General features: G+C 37.5%; 1 protein-coding gene across 2 annotated transcripts; it reads right to left on the reverse strand.

The window, feature by feature from the left end:
- Positions 1-4,872: 4,872 nt before the first annotated feature.
- LOC136749997 (myosin-4-like) lies at positions 4,873-16,893 on the reverse strand. 2 transcript variants are annotated; one of them, XM_066704698.1, is made up of 40 exons: positions 16,845-16,893; positions 16,308-16,559; positions 16,064-16,207; positions 15,811-15,967; positions 15,516-15,543; positions 15,319-15,430; positions 15,127-15,219; positions 14,637-14,700; positions 14,425-14,523; positions 14,203-14,306; positions 13,969-14,107; positions 13,677-13,795; positions 13,414-13,563; positions 13,160-13,330; positions 12,772-13,075; positions 12,601-12,671; positions 12,430-12,517; positions 12,218-12,335; positions 12,005-12,128; positions 11,773-11,909; positions 11,413-11,668; positions 11,036-11,278; positions 10,779-10,955; positions 10,425-10,570; positions 10,165-10,255; positions 9,688-10,077; positions 9,470-9,596; positions 9,265-9,383; positions 8,923-9,119; positions 8,653-8,836; positions 8,337-8,502; positions 8,079-8,203; positions 7,620-7,928; positions 7,134-7,337; positions 6,844-6,969; positions 6,588-6,758; positions 5,755-5,859; positions 5,568-5,663; positions 5,354-5,488; positions 4,873-4,991 (listed from the first exon to the last, which is right to left on the reverse strand). In XM_066704698.1, exons 2-40 carry the CDS (start codon positions 16,509-16,511, stop codon positions 4,977-4,979), a joined length of 5,808 nt encoding a protein of 1,935 aa, XP_066560795.1. In that variant the 5' UTR covers positions 16,512-16,559; positions 16,845-16,893; the 3' UTR covers positions 4,873-4,976. The 2 variants fall into 2 exon arrangements, with proteins under 2 accessions (XP_066560795.1, XP_066560794.1); XM_066704697.1 differs by lacking the exons at positions 4,873-4,991; positions 5,354-5,488; positions 5,568-5,663; ... (1 more) ...; positions 6,588-6,758; positions 6,844-6,969 and having other exon boundaries at positions 7,095-7,337; positions 16,308-16,523; positions 16,845-16,879.
- Positions 16,894-18,156: the final 1,263 nt, after the last annotated feature.

Consider the following 18,156-nt stretch of genomic DNA (forward strand, 5'->3'; position numbering starts at 1 on the left):
CACTCTTAATACAGTGTTTGTGTCATTTTCTTCCTGTCTTTTCTCTTTCTCTTTCTCTGTACAGTTGTGATCAAATCTTTACACACCTAGCTTTTCAATCCAGACATTTGTATTGAATATGAAACTGAATACTGAAAATGAACGCATGAAATATGCAAAGAAATAAAGTAAATCATTAAATTGTACCATTTCTGCAATGCATTACAATTACAAACTTTGAAGGCAGATTGTTTATATTTGGAATTAATAACTCAAGTTAAATGTAATGGCACAGACATTTTTTATTTCTTTAAGTTAATATGAATTTCTAAATAACAATTTATCTTAGCTGTTTTTAAACTCCTTCATAATACTTGTTTTTACATACTTGAGCTGCATCTACAGTCAGTTTTGTAATTCACTACATAAATGCCCTTATACACCTAAAATGTTATTATTCTTTGGAGGAGATTACCTAGAGTTAATACCATGTTTATCAGCTTTGTTCAACTCTCTAGTGGATTATTAAAACATGCACTGTTATAGATGTCATTCTAAATTGCATGTGGTGCACTATATTTACCTATCCCTTATTTATCCATGGCATTTATTGTAAAATATTGAGAGGCTTAACACAAACAATAAAATATTTAACACCACAGCACAGTATTAGCACCCTAAACACATTCTATTAGAAACATTTACTGCATGCAAAATATCTAGAATCTAGATTCTACAATAATTGTCCAATAAAAACTAAATAAAAGCTTCCAAAAACCTTCTTCAAATGTTTTTCAAAAATAAATAAATAAATAAATGCACACAGGGAGACTGGGAATCGTTTACTGCATCTGTGGTGGATGACTTAACAGGAGAGTATACCTCTTGGTATACCACAACACCAAATCCTGTTTCCTGTGTATAAACTGCTTTTTGGTAACTCAAAAAATGGGGAGAAAGGCAGCAGTTTACAAAATTAAAAAATGTTTCACAATTGACATAATAGGATGCAGGCCCATCCTTTGTTGTAATGACTTCTGACTTCTTGGTTTTGAAGGTGACTGTAGATCACTGTGTGTTTCCTTCCACATCATGGTTTGCAAATCAGTCTCTGATGTCTCTTCCTTATTTTGCATTTGAGGTAGTCTACAAGGTTGAAATCAGAGCTCGAAGCACAGTCTCTCTGATCCACTGTATTACATTCCTGGATGTGTGTTATTTTGTTTGTAGACATATGGGCTCCTAATTTTCCAATCCATGTCTGTATTGCATATCGCAGTGTGTACTGGTGGTATGATGCCATGCACAGAACTCAAACAAATAGTTTCCAGCTAATTTAGACTAATTTAAGGAGGGTAAGTACAGAACACATGCAAATGAAATTACAATTAAAACACCAGCAACATTAAAAATGTGTCTGCAAACTTTGACAAGTGTCTGCAGCATTACTAATGTCCCCATTAATGTTGGACACACATTGGTAGTAATCTGTACATAATAGCTTATGTTTGTTTTTTGTGTTTGCGTATTATCCTGTAGTAAGACTCCATAAATACATACAATTAATTATGGGTAATGGGTAATATTCAGTATCACATCCACAATATTGTGTTTACAATACTACACGTATGAGCCTCTTTGCTTGCACTGTCAGGACAATACATAGAGATGTACACTATATCACCGAGGAGGTATGCTTTCAGATTGTGTATTATTATTATGATTAGACTCCAATCGATAAGTGTAGGCATGTCCCCGGTAAACACATGTAGCTCTTTATAATTCATATTTCCCACCTTAGGATGTAAATAAAACCATCTATAAAATACTCCCACCTGTTTTGTGTTTAGAAGTATTTTTATTACCTATGAAAACAACAGAAAGACAACAGAATTACAGTAACTTGAGCTGCTGAAGGACAATTCCTGATCTGCTGAACTGAATACTGGCTCCTCCACTCAAGAGATGCAATCATTTTCTTCTCCTTGCCGTCAAATCCCATCAACTTTGATTTGTCATTTCCGGTTTGTAATGTAATTTAGTTTGTAGAATTTTTTTTTTTTAAGTTTGTAGCAACTTAATGTTGCAGACACATTGCTAATGTTGCAGACTTTTTTTAAGTTTGCATACACTTTTTTAATGTTGCAGAGACATTGTTAAGTTTGCAGACATTTGTTTAAGTCTGATGGTGTATTGTTTTAATTGTAATTTCATCTTTCTTTTATGTGCATGTATTTTGCACTTCAGGGGCACCGTTGGTAAAACTGCTAAAACTATTTGGTCAGGGCAGAGAAATTAAGTTGGTTCATTAGAGACCTCTAGTGACCATAATGGAGAACTGCGATTTGGTATGTGATCATAACTGTTACTTGTCATCAAAAACACTGTTCCCATCTCATCATACAGAGGGGGTGGGGATCAGGTTCATGTCTTCCTATGATGCCATTTTTCTCCTCTGTGTTTTTTGGAGCACTGTCTGCTCAGTTTTCCCTCATTGTTTAAATATATATATACACTCACCTAAAGGATTATTAGGAACACCATACTAATACTGTGTTTGACCCCCTTTCGCCTTCAGAACTGCCTTAATTCTACGTGGCATTGATTCAACAGGTGCTGAAAGCATTCTTTAGAAATGTTGGCCCATATTGATAGGATAGCATCTTGCAGTTGATGGAGATTTGTGGGATGCACATCCAGGGCACGAAGCTCCCGTTCCACCACATCCCAAAGATGCTCTATTGGGTTGAGATCTGGTGACTGTGGGGGCCAGTTTAGTACAGTGAACTCATTGTCATGTTCAAGAAACCAATTTGAAATGATTCGACCTTTGTGACATGGTGCATTATCCTGCTGGAAGTAGCCATCAGAGGATGGGTACATGGTGGCCATAAAGGGATGGACATGGTCAGAAACAATGCTCAGGTAGGCCGTGGCATTTAAACGATGCCCAATTGGCACTAAGGGGCCTAAAGTGTGCCAAGAAAACATCCCCCACACCATTACACCACCACCACCAGCCTGCACAGTGGTAACAAGGCATGATGGATCCATGTTCTCATTCTGTTTACGCCAAATTCTGACTCTACCATCAGAAATCGAGACTCATCAGACCAGGCAACATTTTTCCAGTCTTCAACTGTCCAATTTTGGTGAGCTTGTGCAAATTGTAGCCTCTTTTTCCTATTTGTAGTGGAGATGAGTGGTACCCGGTGGGGTCTTCTGCTGTTGTAGCCCATCCGCCTCAAGGTTGTACGTGTTGTGGCTTCACAAATGCTTTGCTGCATACCTCAGTTGTAACGAGTGGTTATTTCAGTCAAAGTTGCTCTTCTATCAGCTTGAATCAGTCGGCCCATTCTCCTCTGACCTCTAGCATCAACAAGGCATTTTCGCCCACAGGACTGCCGCATACTGGATGTTTTTCCCTTTTCACACCATTCTTTGTAAACCCTAGAAATGGTTGTGCGTGAAAATCCCAGTAACTGAGCAGATTGTGAAATACTCAGACCGGCCCGTCTGGCACCAACAACCATGCCACGCTCAAAATTGCTTAAATCACCTTTCTTTCCCATTCAGACATTCAGTTTGGAGTTCAGGAGATTGTCTTGACCAGGACCACACCCCTAAATGCATTGAAGCATCTGCCATGTGATTGGTTGGTTAGATAATTGCATTAATGAGAAATTGAACAGGTGTTCCTAATAATCCTTTAGGTGAGTGTATATATATATATATATATATATATATATATATATATATATATATATATATATATATATATATATAACTTTCTTGAACCTGCCTGAACAGTCTGTGACTCCATGAGGCACAGGCAAAGGTGGCAATTATAGTGCACAAAACTCTTACATAATAAGCTTTGATCATTTTGTATGGGCTCACCTGGCTTAATCACAGACTGATCATCTGCATGAGGGTAAATTAATTATTCAACACAGCACTTTGTTAGAGGGCCAGTGCTGTTTTGCCACTCTTTTTTTTTTTAATCAAGCAATTATTTGAATTAAAGGGTTGTATTAAAGGGTTGTATTACTCCTTGTATTACTCCTTGACCAAGAGCTCAGGTTGGAACACAAAACCAGAATAGACACCAGGTAAGAATCAATACACAAGGTTGCCTTATGAACTGTATTAATATATGTAATTATACCGTTTACCAAAAGACACTCTGCAAGGGTTCATTCAATTACCATTACTAAAAAAGACCACCTGTTATCTGGAAAATATTTTAAAATATATGCCCTCTAGTGGCTGAATATGAGGTTTTGCAGGTTACACACATGAGTGTATTCCTGTAATTCACATGCTCTTCCAGGGAGTTAATTAAAGGCTTGCAGATGTGTTTATATTTCTTCCACCTCCCAACTGCATCCTTACACCCTGTAAGATTATGTAAATGTAGGTGGAGTGTGACGCAACAAACATTATTTTTTGACAAAGGGAATATTTTTTTTTTTTTACAAAAATTAAATACTAAATAAGATGAATTCTCTTTTTTTTGCATCATATGTACATGACTGCATGTATGTATGTATGTATGTATGTATGTATGTATGTATGTATATATATATTTGCTATTATGATTAATGTTGCTTAATTTATTAGAATGCTCTTTTGCTTTGTATTATGGAAAAAAATGAAAATATTGAAATGTTTAATCTGCAGTATATTTTATGTCAAGCAAAATGAAAGGAAAAGCAACAGTTCTCATAACAATATTTAAATACTCCATTCGGTTAGATACCAATATTAATGTTTTCTTAGTGTTTTTGCACTGGCAATTGTGATGAAAACAAACAAACAAACTATATATCAATTTTGATGTTCATGTTTCTAAATGTCTGGATGTAGCTGAAAAAAATACTATCAAGAAAATTGGTTATTGATTCTTTATTGCCATCAGTATAGATATAACAGTCATCACAAGGAAATTCACATTTTGTGGATTCCAATCAAACAGTTTCGGATGATGCCAGTCCTTACTCTTCCATTGCCTGATAACAAAAAATAAATACAAAATACATCAAGATACAAAATGCACACTGTACCACACCTTCATCAGTTAAGGCAACCCTGGCAAAGAAAGAGTATAGAACCTGAGTAAACAAGAGAAAACAGGTCTAAATCCTAAAACTATTTAAAGTACCTACAACTCTTGGATTAGGAAATGCAACACTAACTTGAAAGATTTATTTATTAAATATATACATGTAATCCAGAAAAGATTAAAATGCAGAAAATCCCCCTTACCCTCTGAGGAATCCACTAAATAGAATATACCTTTTAAAGTACATTGTCAAGCAACTGTAGGAGCTGTAATCACATCTATCACTGACAGACTGAGTGACACACTTACTTTGTGACCAAGATCTCGACTCTTGGCCCTCAGCTTGTTGACCTGGGATTCGGCGATGTCTGCACGCTCCTCTGCCTCCTCCAGCTCATGCTGCACTTTCCTGAACTTGGAGAGGTGAGCATTGGCAGCCTCATCCTGTGAAACAGATCAAAGCAATTCTCAGCATCACCGCGTATGCAGTTAAAAGCTATTCTACAATGTGTTCATTACTCACAGCCTCCTCAGCCTGTCTCTTGTAGGCCTTGACCTTCAGCTGGAGTTTGTCGACCAGATCCTGGAGTCTTGCAATTGTCTTTCTGTCCTCTTCAGACTGAGTGGAAAAGTAACCAGTCTGATCACATCTTAAAGGAAACTAACTGCCTTTATTTTGTTCTCGTATGTGCCCTTTCATTTGGATTTACCTGATATGTCACCTCCTTGACCTTTCTTTCATATTTGCGCACACCCTTGATGCCCTCCACTCTTTGCTTCTGCTCCATCTCAAGTTCATTCTCCAGCTCACGCACCTAAAAGCAAGAGATGTCAGTTTGAAATTTAACATTACCCAATTATCCCACTATCTATGTCAATCACCATTTTAGCTCAACACAATCATAACTTTTAGTGATTTAACTTATCACTGGAAATATTATTAACTTTATCTGGAAATAGTTTTAAGCTTACAAAAACAAAAAGCTAAAACTAAACTAAACTACAAATTAAAACAAAGGTACCTATTTTAAACAGCTGTGGAGGAAAATATAAATCATTTTGTGCTTCTGTGCTTTGTGTGCTATTAATTTGTCTGCATTCTTTCCAATGAATTATGAGAACCTCTTATTTTTTCTTCACAGTTAGTCCTTTTTAGTTTATCAGCAACTTACATTCTCTACTTGTTTCTTATCAAAGTTTAATTGTTTCAAACCTATCTTTGTTATTGGCAAACCTTTCAAATGTAGCTGAAAATGTAGAGGATAATTATTATTCATGGGCTTATTTTAGAATGCCAATTAAATTATTGTCATAGTTATTTAGATGACCAATCAGACACTATTTGTAAAATGTCAGGCCCCTTGAGGGTATGACCCAAAATTGGAATAAAAGCTATGTACTTCCTTGAACTTTTTGAAAATCAATATTATACTTGTTTGACACTTTCCGTTGCTGTATTTTGTTGTATTTCTGATTAGAAGTGCTCACTCCAAAGACTTTCTTCCAGCACACAGCACATCTTAAAAGCAATCTTCAAACACACCCTGGCCTCCAGTTTCTGGAGCTGCTTCTTTCCACCCTTCATTGCCAGCTGCTCAGCCTCATCCAGACGGTGCTGCAGGTCCTTCACTGTGACCTCCAGGTTCTTCTTCATTCTCTCCAGGTGAGAGCTGGTGTCCTGCTCCTTCTTCAGCTCCTCAGCCATCATGGCAGCCTTTGAATACACAGCAGATCTTTACCTCGAACATTGAGAACTTTTTCATAGAAAATGTATAGATAAGCTTGATTTGAGAACATACATCAGTGATGGCCTTCTTGGCTTTTTCATCAGCATTCCTGGTCTCCTGGATCATTTCATCAACCTCTCCCTGAAGGTTACCAAAGTCGCTCTCAAGCTTCTTTTTGCTATTGAGGAGGCTAATATTCTGCAAATACAAACAAACTCAAGGAGTTGATAATAGGAGCTGACAACAACAGAGTCCTAACTTTGTCAAATATAATATTAACAGACAGGGAAACTACATTATATTGCAGCTTTTTCACTATAGTACTTGTTGATGTATAACTGAGCTGAAACCATTTACAGTACCTGGGAGTGCAGCAGCTGCACACGCTCACTGGCATCAACCAGTTCCTGTTCAGCCACTTTGCGGCCTCTCTCTGTCTGTTCCAGGGCAGCCCTCATTTCCTCAATCTCAGCCATCATGAGGGTGTTCCTGCGCTCCACCATGGCAACCTGTTCCTTCATGTCCTCCTGTCCTCTAAGAGCATCATCCAGTTGCAGCTGTGCCTCCTAGTGGATAATAATACACAGATATGTATGTCACTTTATACAGTATATAATTATGCAATTTTTGCACAATTGTATGTTGATAGTACCAATATTTTATTTTAATTGAAACTATCCATTAAGCTGGCATGGTGAATGTTTATGTGACTTATTATCTGAGCAGGAAGTATGCTGCACTGCTTTTACTTATTCATATGTATTTGGGAAATTAGTGTGCTACAAAGCTATGACTTAAAACAGCTTTCTATAATAACATCCCCAAAGGAGCCAATGATTTCCACTGACCTTAAACTGTGCCTGGATGTTTCTCAGCTGTTTCTGTGATTCGTTGGCCTGGCGGTTGGCGTGACCCAGCTGAATTTCCATCTCATTGAGATCCCCCTCCATCTTCTTCTTCACTCTCAGGGAATCATTGCGGCTTCTGACCTCAGAGTCCAAGGTACCTTGCAGGGAATCCACAACTCTCTGGTTGTTCCTCTTCATTTGATCAATCTCCTCATCCTTCTCTGCGATTTTCCTGTCCACCTCAGACTTTACCTGGTTCAGCTCTAGTTGCACACGGAGAATCTTGCTCTCTTCATGTTCAAGCGATGCCTGAAACAGACATTGAAAAAAAAACATTTGATGTAAAACAGGCTGATCAAGCAGCACATTGGTAAATTTCTGTTCTAGCTAAATATACATTTGAAAATAGCTTTAAAAACCATGCATGTGTTCTAAAATATTTTTTTTGTCCATGCATACCTCAGCTTCCTCCAAGGCAGTATGGATCTCTGCCCTCTCCTGCTCTGCTTGTTTTTTTGCCTTCTCCAACTCGTGGATGGTCTTATAAGCATCTCCAAACTGCTCCGTCAGATCAGTAATCTCCTCTTTTAAATATAAAATAAAGTACAAATAAATATGTATACAACTACAATACAAATGAACAGTAAATACATCCAGATAGCTGATGTTAATCATGGAAAAGTATAGAACAGTATAACTGCCCGTTATGAAACTTACGTTGCAGGTTCTTGTTTTCTCGTTTCAGTGTTTCAAGAAGCTCCAATGACTCCTCGTAAGCATTTCTCAGTTTGAAATTCTCTGTGTGCACAGAGCGAACCTCCTTCAGAGCAGCTTCCAGTTCTGCTTGGCTTTCCTCGTACTTCTGTTTCCATTCTGCCAGGACCTTTGGAGAAAAGAAAAAACCTTAGTCATTTATTTTTCCATAGTATTCGTTTTAAGGCATGTTGAACATTGATTCAAATTTTTCTTAGACCTAGACCCAGTTCAATTTACATTGGCAAAAGTTCAAAATGTAGAAAACAAATCATTAAACCTTGTCAAAGTTCCTCTGCTTCTTATCAAGTGCCCCAGCAGTAGTATTAGCTCTCTCTACATCCATCATCAGATCCTCCACTTCACCCAGCAGTCTCTGCTTGGTCTTCTCCAGAGAAGAGCACTTGGAGTTTGTTGCCTCAATTAACTCCTCAGCTTCCTGTAATCGCTGGGCAAGCTTTTTTCTGGAAATCAATACATACATTTGAACAGATTCAATTTACTATCTGTCATCCTATCAACATTGAAAAATATAAGGGCAAGAACTCACTTGGCCTCCTCAAGCTCCTCAGTGCGCTGGATGGCGTCAGTTTCGTATTTTGTTCTCCACTGTGCCACTTCACTGTTGGCCTTGGACATTCCACGCTGAAGTTCAGCCTTGGCCTCCTGCTCCTCCTCAAACTGCTCTCGAAGGAGGTCACAGTCATGGCGAGATGATTGCAAAGCATGAGCCAGAGCATTTTTAGCCTGATAAGAGAGAGAGATTAATTATGATGATGTGAAGACAATATGCCTTTAACAGGGAATGAGGTGTTCTTGGAGTCCACAAAAACAGAAACACTTTTATTCCACTTGAGAATATAAAGTAAGCATTTGGTATATATGTGTTTACCTTAATTTCTTCTTCATGTAGCCTTTTAAGGTCCTCAGTCTGCTGGGTTAAAACTAGCTTCCCTCTCGTCAGCTGTGACACTAAAGATTCCTTTTCGTCCAGCTGTCGAGACACTTCAGCTATTTGGAGGAAGAAGAATCGGATTAACTTTGACAGTATTCCTTCCATGTATTTTTTTATGAAGAAGTAAAATATCGCAATTTACCATTCTCTGTCTGGAGGCGTGATTTCTGAGTCGTAAGCTCATTGACCAGTCTATTATTCTCATCTTCTTTTATCTTGACTTCCATCAGCTGATCCTCCAATGAGCGGCACATCTTTTCAAGGTTGCACTATAAAATATGTGCATATATATATGAAAGTAACAGATTTTATTGCACAGATAAACCAAGGGAAAGAACATCCAATATGAAAGAAACTTACTTTGGATTTAGCAACGGACTCCATGTTACTTGAAAGATCATCCACTTCCATCTTCAGTTCACTCTTCTCCTTCTCCAGCTTTTGCTTGACACGTTGAAGGTTGTCAATCTGTTCTCCTAATTCTGCCACGCTGTCAGCCTGCTTCTTGCGGAGGGCAGCAGCGGTGGCCTCATGCTGCAGAGTCGACTCTTCAAGGTCGCGGCGGAGCTTCTGGAACTCAGCTTCACGTTTCTTGTTCATCTCAATCTGAGCAGAAGTGGCACCACCAGCCTCTTCAAGTCTTTCACTGATGTCCTCCAATTCCCTGGAGAGATCAGCCCTCTGCTTCTCAACCTTGGCCCGAGCAGCACGTTCAGCCTCGATTTCTTCTTCCAGCTCTTCAATACGGGCCTGCCAGTTGATAAACATAGGTCATTCCCTGCTGAAAGCTTTCCATAAGCATGTTGGAAATGCATGTGAAACTATCACAGATCTTACGTGCAACTCTTTAATTTTCTTTTGCAATTGAGCTCCAAGAGCTTGCTCATCTTCAATCTTTCCTTGTAGCTGAGAGACTTCAAAGTCTTTCCTGTTGGACAAAGAAGTGAAAGTGAAAAGCATTTGAAAATTATGTCTAATGATTAGTAATTACCTCTTGTGTTTAGAGACATGAAATATGTGATTGGTTGCCAATCACAACAAAGAAGGACATGAATGCATTTGACTGAGTATGAAGTGCAAACTCAAGAGCAACTTACTTCTTCAATTTCTCCTCTGTTTGCTGTCTTTCATTTTCCAAATCCATAATATATTCCTGGGATAGTTTCAGATCACCTTCCAGCTTCCTCTTAGCTCTCTCAAGGTCCATGCGAAGCTTCTTCTCTTGTTCCAGTGAGCCCTCAAGCTGAAATTGAACATGAAATGGTTGAGGAAGACCACATATTTCTAAATATGATTTTTCATTAAAAACACAAGCCTAAACTAGAAATAAACTGACACTGTCTACTGCAATAGATGGCAAAAAATGTATATATATATATATATATATATATATATATATATATATATATATATATATAATCTACAATAATATACATTATTCTTTAACTCACATCATCCACTTGCTGCTCCAGTTTTGTCTTGGCTTTGCTCAGACTGTTGACTTTGTCTTCCTCAGCCTGCAAATCATCAAGGGTCTGTTGCTGGGCCTCCTGAAGAGCTTTCTTCTCCTTTGTCAACTTGGAGATGTTCTCATCAAGAGTTGCCATCTCCTCTGTCAGATTTTTCACCTGTGAGATTAAACATTTCATTTAGAAATAAAGTCATTGATTCACCTGAGACGAAAATGTATAAGTATTATGTGTCAAACCTTATTTTCTGTGGCATGTTTCTCCTTCTCCACTTTGGCCAAGGTGAGCTCTAAGTCATCAATGTCTTTCTTGAGCTCAGAGCACTCATCCTCCAGTTTCCTCTTCTTGGCAGTTAGATCTGCATTCATTTCCTCCTCATCCTCCAGTCTTTCTGTAATCTCCTTCACTTTGGCCTCAAGCTGGATTTTACTCTTGATGAGGCCTTCACATCTTTCTTCAGCATCTATTAGATTATCTGATTCCTTTAAATTATAGAAAGGTTAGGTAAGCAAATGCTATTGATTCATTTTCATGTCATTGTTTGACAAATTATGTGTGTTTTAAATATTAGATTTCTCTTAAATTTTTAATTCATAAAGTTTTCTTCAAAACATACCGATTGAACTTGAAGAAGGAGGTCATTCTTTTCTTGGACAATGGAGACCATTTTCTCCTCAAGCTCTTTCCTTCTGGTTTCAGATTTGGCTAGATCTTCCTTGCACTTGGCAAACTCTTCTTTCATGTTGGACATTTCTTTCTCTGCCTCTGCACTCTGCAGAAGAGGCTTGATCTTGAAGTACAGCTTCATCCAGGGCCAGTGTTTCACATTCATGAATGAGCGGATATTGTATTGGATAGTAAAGAGTGCCTCCCTATTTTGAGGAGAACAGTGAAGGTGAGACATATATATTCATCCACTATGCCTTTGTCTTGGTTAAGACTATAATTTACGATCCCTCATGTTGAAATGACATACCTTCTTTGCATCATTTTCTTGAATTCATTCCTCATCAGGTGCCCACGACAAATCGCTTGGGTACACATCACAAGCTGAGCAAGACGTTCATCTCTAAGTTCCTCAAGAGTACCGAGAAGACCAGCTTTAAAGAACACCTGAAGTCAACAGTAATAATCAATTAATAAATAGGGTGTACCTGTGCAGGTGGGGATTAAACAGTAAATAATTAAAAAACTAAAAGAAAGTCAACCTTAGTATGTCCAAACTTGTACTGAGTATGATCAACATCAATCGATCCCAGAAGTTTCTCTGATGCCTTTTTGTTGTCCATGAACTGACCCTCTGGCACAGCACTGGCATTCAATATCCTGTATCTAGAGAGGGAAGAAAATATTATGTGAGTCATTTATTCTAAAATGCATGAAAGGACCCATAAAAGTGTGTGCATTTCATTAAACTATACCTTTGCTTGAAGTCTCCATAAGGAATTCTACTTGGGAAACCCTTTCTGCAAATCCTGATACCTTCCAGCACACCGTTACACCTCAGCTGATGAACTACAAGATGATTATCCATGATACCTGTGTGAATGGATTTTGATTTATGAGATGTGTTTTCCAATAGGAAGTATGTCTAGGAAATCCACAGTGCATACCATCGATTAAAATATTTTACCTGGAGTTTTGGTTTCATTAGGAATCAGGCAACGTACAAAGTGAGGATGAGTTGTTTTCAGATTAGACATCAACTTGTTAAGATTTTCCTGTGAAAAATAGGTAGAAATGTATCAGACCACTCAATTGATTTGATAAGCAGAAAACATTAACTGTATGTGTGACTTGTTACCCTGAAGAGTGCAGACACCGTCTGGAAGGAGGAACCCTTCCTCTTTCCTCCCTTCTTTGCACCACCAGCATCTATTAAAATTAAGCAATGACAATGTCACTTCTATGAAATGCCAAAGTTTGGTAACCCACACATGTTATACTCTTCAAAAGCAGATAAATGCATATTTACCATCAGCTGAGTAGCTGGAGTAGAGGAAGGATAACAGCTTCACGGATGACTTCTGGTAGAGCTGTACAACAGACTCGTTCAGGGGGTCCTTGTTCTTCTCAAGCCACCCACCAATGTTGTAGTCCACAGTACCAGCATAGTGCATCAAGGAGAAGTGTGCTTCAGCCTTGCCTTTGGCAGGCTTAGGTTTATGGAAGCAGTTGTTTTTGCCAAGATGCTGGTCATACAGTTTATTCTTGAAAGAAGTGTCTGAGGACTTGGGGAACATGCACTCCTCTTCAAGGATGGAGAAGATGCCCATTGGCTGGATGAAATAAAGGGAACATTATGAAGGACCAAATACAAATACAAATTCTAAATTAATATTGATTAAATATTAACTGCGTACCTTCTCAATAAGCTCAATGCAGGCAGCCAAGTCCATACCGAAGTCAATGAACTCCCAGTCAATTCCTTCCTTCTTGTACTCTTCTTGTTCCAGTACAAACATGTGGTGGTTGAAGAACTGTTGCAGTTTCTCATTGGTGAAGTTGATGCACAGCTGCTCCAGGGTGTTAAACTAACAAACAGAAAGTTACTATTGTTTAGAATACTAGAATATGAGACATTTTCTAATATTTTGGAATATGCCTCAAAACTTACATCAAAGATCTCAAATCCAGCAATATCCAGAACACCAATGAAATGCTGTCTGGCCTGCTTGGTGTCCAGCTGGTGGTTAATGCGGACAACCATCCAGAGAAACATCTTCTCATAGATGGACTTAGCCAGGGCACCAATGGAGTTATACACCTTAAAGCAATAGTTAAATGCTAGTAAGATAAAAAAAAAAACACCTTATAATGCAAAAATATTATATATGATTAACCCTTGATTGATGAAGAGAAAACAATGACACCTCATACCTGTTGAACACTCTGGCCCTTGGTAACAAATTCATTGCCCACCTTCACTCTGGGGTAACAGAGATTTTTTAGAAGATCAGAAGAATTAAGACCCATCAAGTAAGCAGCTTTATCAGCCTCTGTTCAAGGGGGGAAGAGATAACTTAAAAGTAAAGATTACACACTCTGCACAGCATGCTGCCTGTTCCATTGCTTTTTCATATAATTCATTAATTTAAACTATATATTTTACTTTTTATAGATTCTGTTATCCATATGTTTTGGAATTTGCTTTAATATATTTAAAGCCTACCCTCGGTGCCGTCAGGCTCAGCCTGCTCCTCACGTTGCTTCTGCTTGAACTTCATGTTGCCATGGTGCATCACGGCACCAGTCAGCTTGTAGATGCCCACTTTCTCATCAGCACTGAAGCCAAGAATATCAATAGCTTCCTACAAAAAGACACCAGATAAATTATGTTCTAAAAGTCTGTACTACTGAAAAAATTGGATGTGTGCTTTTAAATCTGCTTGGTCATTCTACTTACATCTGTGGCCATCAATTCTGCTGCATCATCAATACTCTTCACAGCAATTTCACCCTGGCTGACATAGGCAAAGTCATAGGGATTGGTGGAAATTAGAAGCATGTCTAAAAAAAAAGAAGAAGAATGATTATTTGATTACTTGCTTCTTTGCAAAGAGACTGTTTTTCTAAAAATATACATAGTAGAAGCCTGAAGAGAAAGCATGTGCAACTTAATACTTACCAATAAGTTCTGGCTTCTTGTTGCACATTACTTGGTAGAAAATGTGGTAGTTTCTTTCAGCAGACAACTGAAATGTAACTCTGGATTTCTCCAGCAAATCTACAGCGAAAGTGAAGCATATGATTAAAAAAAATAAATAAACAACCTTAAAAATCATAATAATATAACCCTATATGATATGAATGGTTGTATTTTTCAGGTGCTTTACTTACATGTTTCAATATCTGCTGAGGCCAGTTTCCCAGTTGCTCCAAAGTGGATCCTAATAAACTTACCCTATTCATTTGACAAGAGAAAATAAATCTTAGTTCAAGTATTAGCTTTCTGACAGTCTCACAAGATCATATTGTAAAGATGTCAAATTGCCAACATTTCAGTTTGCCATGAATTTCAGATTGTTAGATTGTTGCCCTCTACAATGTTCTAACATTTTACTATAAGATATCAACCCTACAGTCATGCATTGCTCCCTTGACGATAAATTCCATAAAGAATATGTTTATATTCAGTCATTCTATATTAAGCCATCAAATTGTACTGTATTCTATTGTAATAGTAATTAAAATCTCATTCACTGAAATTAAGTGCTTTACAGTCATTTAACATATGTTTAATGTGAGCTCTTAACCCTCCACTGGCAGAAAGGCTTCTTTACAGACAGAGTTAAACATTCCTGTTATGAGCATTTGGCATCAGACTTACAAAGCGTGAAGAGTTGTCATTTCTCACAGTCTTGGCATTACCAAAGGCTTCTAACAGAGGATTGGCCTGGATGATCTGATCTTCCAGGGTTCCCTGTGAAGGACAGAAAACATTGAAACGTAATTAAAAAGTTACTTCTACTTATACCAGTGACTGTAAATGAACAAAAAAAAAGTTCCACAAATGGCTCACCTTAATGTTGCTAGTGTACTCTGCCTTCTTCTTGTCCGAAGCCACTGCGATTGTGGCAAAGTACTGGATGACACGTTTGGTGTTCACAGTCTTTCCAGCACCGGATTCTCCACTGAGAGTAAAGTAAATAAATTAACATATAGAAACCGCTCAGAATAATGAATTTTTTTTTTCCAAATATATAATGATATACATACGTGATTAAAATAGACTGGTTTTCACGGTCTGTAAAAAAAACAAACAAGAAAAGCATTGATTCAATATGCTTCAGAAAATAAATACTGAAATAGTTTAGAAGAAAACATTTGTTTTATACAATGCACTGTAATAACTATGTTAAACAAAAAAGATTACTTACATAGGCCATTTAGCTCAATGCATCTTACTCATATGGTCAGCAACTCCAATCAATCCTAGCAATACTACTTTTCTGATTTTAGTACTATAGTATTGTTTTGCAACAGAGTCAGAAATAATAAAAGTATTACTTACCAGTGAGCATAGCCTGATAGGCATTGTCAGAAAGGGAAAAGATGTGAGGAGGCACCTCCATTCGCTTCTTGCCTCTGTAAGCACTAACGACTTCAGGGTTATACACTGGCAGCCACTTGTAGGGGTTGACAGTGGCACAGAAAAGACCAGAGTATGTCTAGAAAGCAAAAATTGATATTATGGAGTTTTGTGGATTTATCACTAAGAACATGAAGCTGTCCAAACCGCTCAATAAATCACATAATAAACTCACATAAATCATCCATGCTGCATAACGCTCCTTGAGGTTAAAGAGAACACAGGGCTCATTCAGATGGGTCATCATCGCCATGTCCTCGATCTTGTCGTACTTGGGAGGGTTCATGGGGTAAACCTGGTCCTCCTTCACGGTTATGGTCTGATTATTTGAAAGCAGGAAAATAAATGGAAATGTAAACGATTGGTCAACAGTAGGTTCAGCTTCCAGTTTCTAGATTGCTCTCCCGTCCGTCACTTACTCTATTATCCTCGGTCTTCACAGTAACTTTCCCACCTTCCTTGCTCTGGATGACACCCTTCACGTAGAGCACTTTGTCATCATCCACGTAGCAAGCGGTTCTGGCATCGAAGGCCCGATTCTGGGCCTCCACCCTTTCCTTCTCCGACTTGCGCAGGTATTTGGCAGCCTCCCCGAAAATGCCCATTTCCGCATCGCTGCTCATGATGGTGATTTACTACAAGGCAAGACCCTTTCTCACACTTTGCAACACCTTTAGTAAAGATTCAAAGCACAGTTTTACAAAGAGATGAAGCCAAGTGCTATTTGGTAAGTCTATACAGGAAATTATTATTTTCAGTTGTTGTTAATTTTCACTAAACATTTGAAATGTTATAGTATTCACATTCATACACTGCTCTTTTTTGTGAAATATTGTCTCCTTTTTTATTATTTGATCATTCTCTACAAAAAGTCATGTTACTAAAAGGTGTAAAGGCGCAGTCAATGATAATTATTATTACAATTAATGAGCTAGTTAAAAAAATAAAGAACTTACTTTGGGCAGAGAAATATTCAGTTTTTGTTTTCCTGGGCAAAGAACTTCTGGAAGAATAGAAAAAAGAAAATGTGTTTAACTTTAACATTATAGTGACAATAGCCTTGTTTCATTCACTATGTACACTGAAACAGCAATATGGTTGGTTGTGAAAGTCATGTCCCAAGAATGAAGTTATAAATACAAATACAAATATTTGTATTATTATTAGTAGTAGTAGAAGAAGCAGTATAATTAGTATTATTAATGTACTTCCTAACTGACATATCTCTTATTTAGAATATCTCAATAATCAATGCAATGCCAATACTCTTGATGTGTCTACTTCCATAGATCCAGGAATACAGCAAAATATTAAATATAAGAAGTCCACAGTTAGACCAAAGTACCAGTAGATGGTACTGGTGTTTTGGGAGAGTGTTGTACAAGTAAATCGTTAGTAAATCAATTATTCAATTCAACCACCAAACCTTTAAATAATGGAACAAACTTACCTTGAGGTTGTAAGAAGCCCTGCTCCTCGCAGCTCTTTTTAAACAGGGCTGCTACTTTTGCCATCTTGACCTTACTCCATATATGGTCATCCCTTGACTGAGGAGAAACCTGTTTGGAGAAATCACTTTTTTAGGCCCATGGAGAGGTTATATTTAGAGATGACAGGCACTGTTGCAGTGTAGGACTTTAGATGTATTTTGCAGTCAGAATTTCACGAATGGGACATATCCTTGCATGACAATACCCACTACCTGACCATGATCATTATTCAATAAATAAACAAACACGGACACCAAACAAGCAAAATAATTCAATCATGAAGCCAGAAATATTATTATTATTATTATTATTATTATTATTATTATTATTATTATTATAATTATGACATAGCATAAAAAAACGATTCCACATTTTTTATTTCCTTATAACAAATAAATTGCATTTTGTTCAGTAACCATTATTTTGTTATTTTCAAATTACAAGCTGTCTCCTTTTAAAAAAACTGGCATGTACTCTACAGCTGCATTCAAAAGATTCACACTGATTTTCCTTGATGCACACTAGACCTTTAAAATTAAGAATAATAAACCAAACAATAAATGCTTTGTTTTCAGCCACAAACTAGAAAGAAGTTTCCTCAAGACACTGTTTCATTTCAATTCCTTTTCATTATAAACTAAACAGCATTTAATGATAAAAGTTCAAACAGTTTAACAAGGATTGTGCTAAAGATTACAACTTTGAGCTCATTCTAGTTAATACACTAGGGATCTTAGACTAGCAGATCTAAGTAACAACTAAGCAGTGATCACGTCTA

The sequence above is a fragment of the Amia ocellicauda genome, chromosome 5 (genome assembly GCF_036373705.1).
Source record: "Amia ocellicauda isolate fAmiCal2 chromosome 5, fAmiCal2.hap1, whole genome shotgun sequence".
Taxonomy (NCBI): domain Eukaryota; kingdom Metazoa; phylum Chordata; class Actinopteri; order Amiiformes; family Amiidae; genus Amia; species Amia ocellicauda.

Excerpts from the sequence above, each read along its gene's own strand:
- LOC136749997 (XM_066704698.1), bottom strand. The coding sequence starts at position 16,511 with ATGAGCAGCGATGCGGAAATGGGCATTTTCGGGGAGGCTGCCAAATAC. Across the intron at positions 13,331-13,413 it reads CTGGATTTGAGATCTTTGAT|TTTAACACCCTGGAGCAGCT; the intron begins GTAAGTTTTGAG and ends TCTGTTTGTTAG. Across the intron at positions 8,837-8,922 it reads GAGGAGCTTGAGGAGGCCAA|AAAAAAGCTTGCCCAGCGAT; the intron begins GTGAGTTCTTGC and ends ATTGATTTCCAG.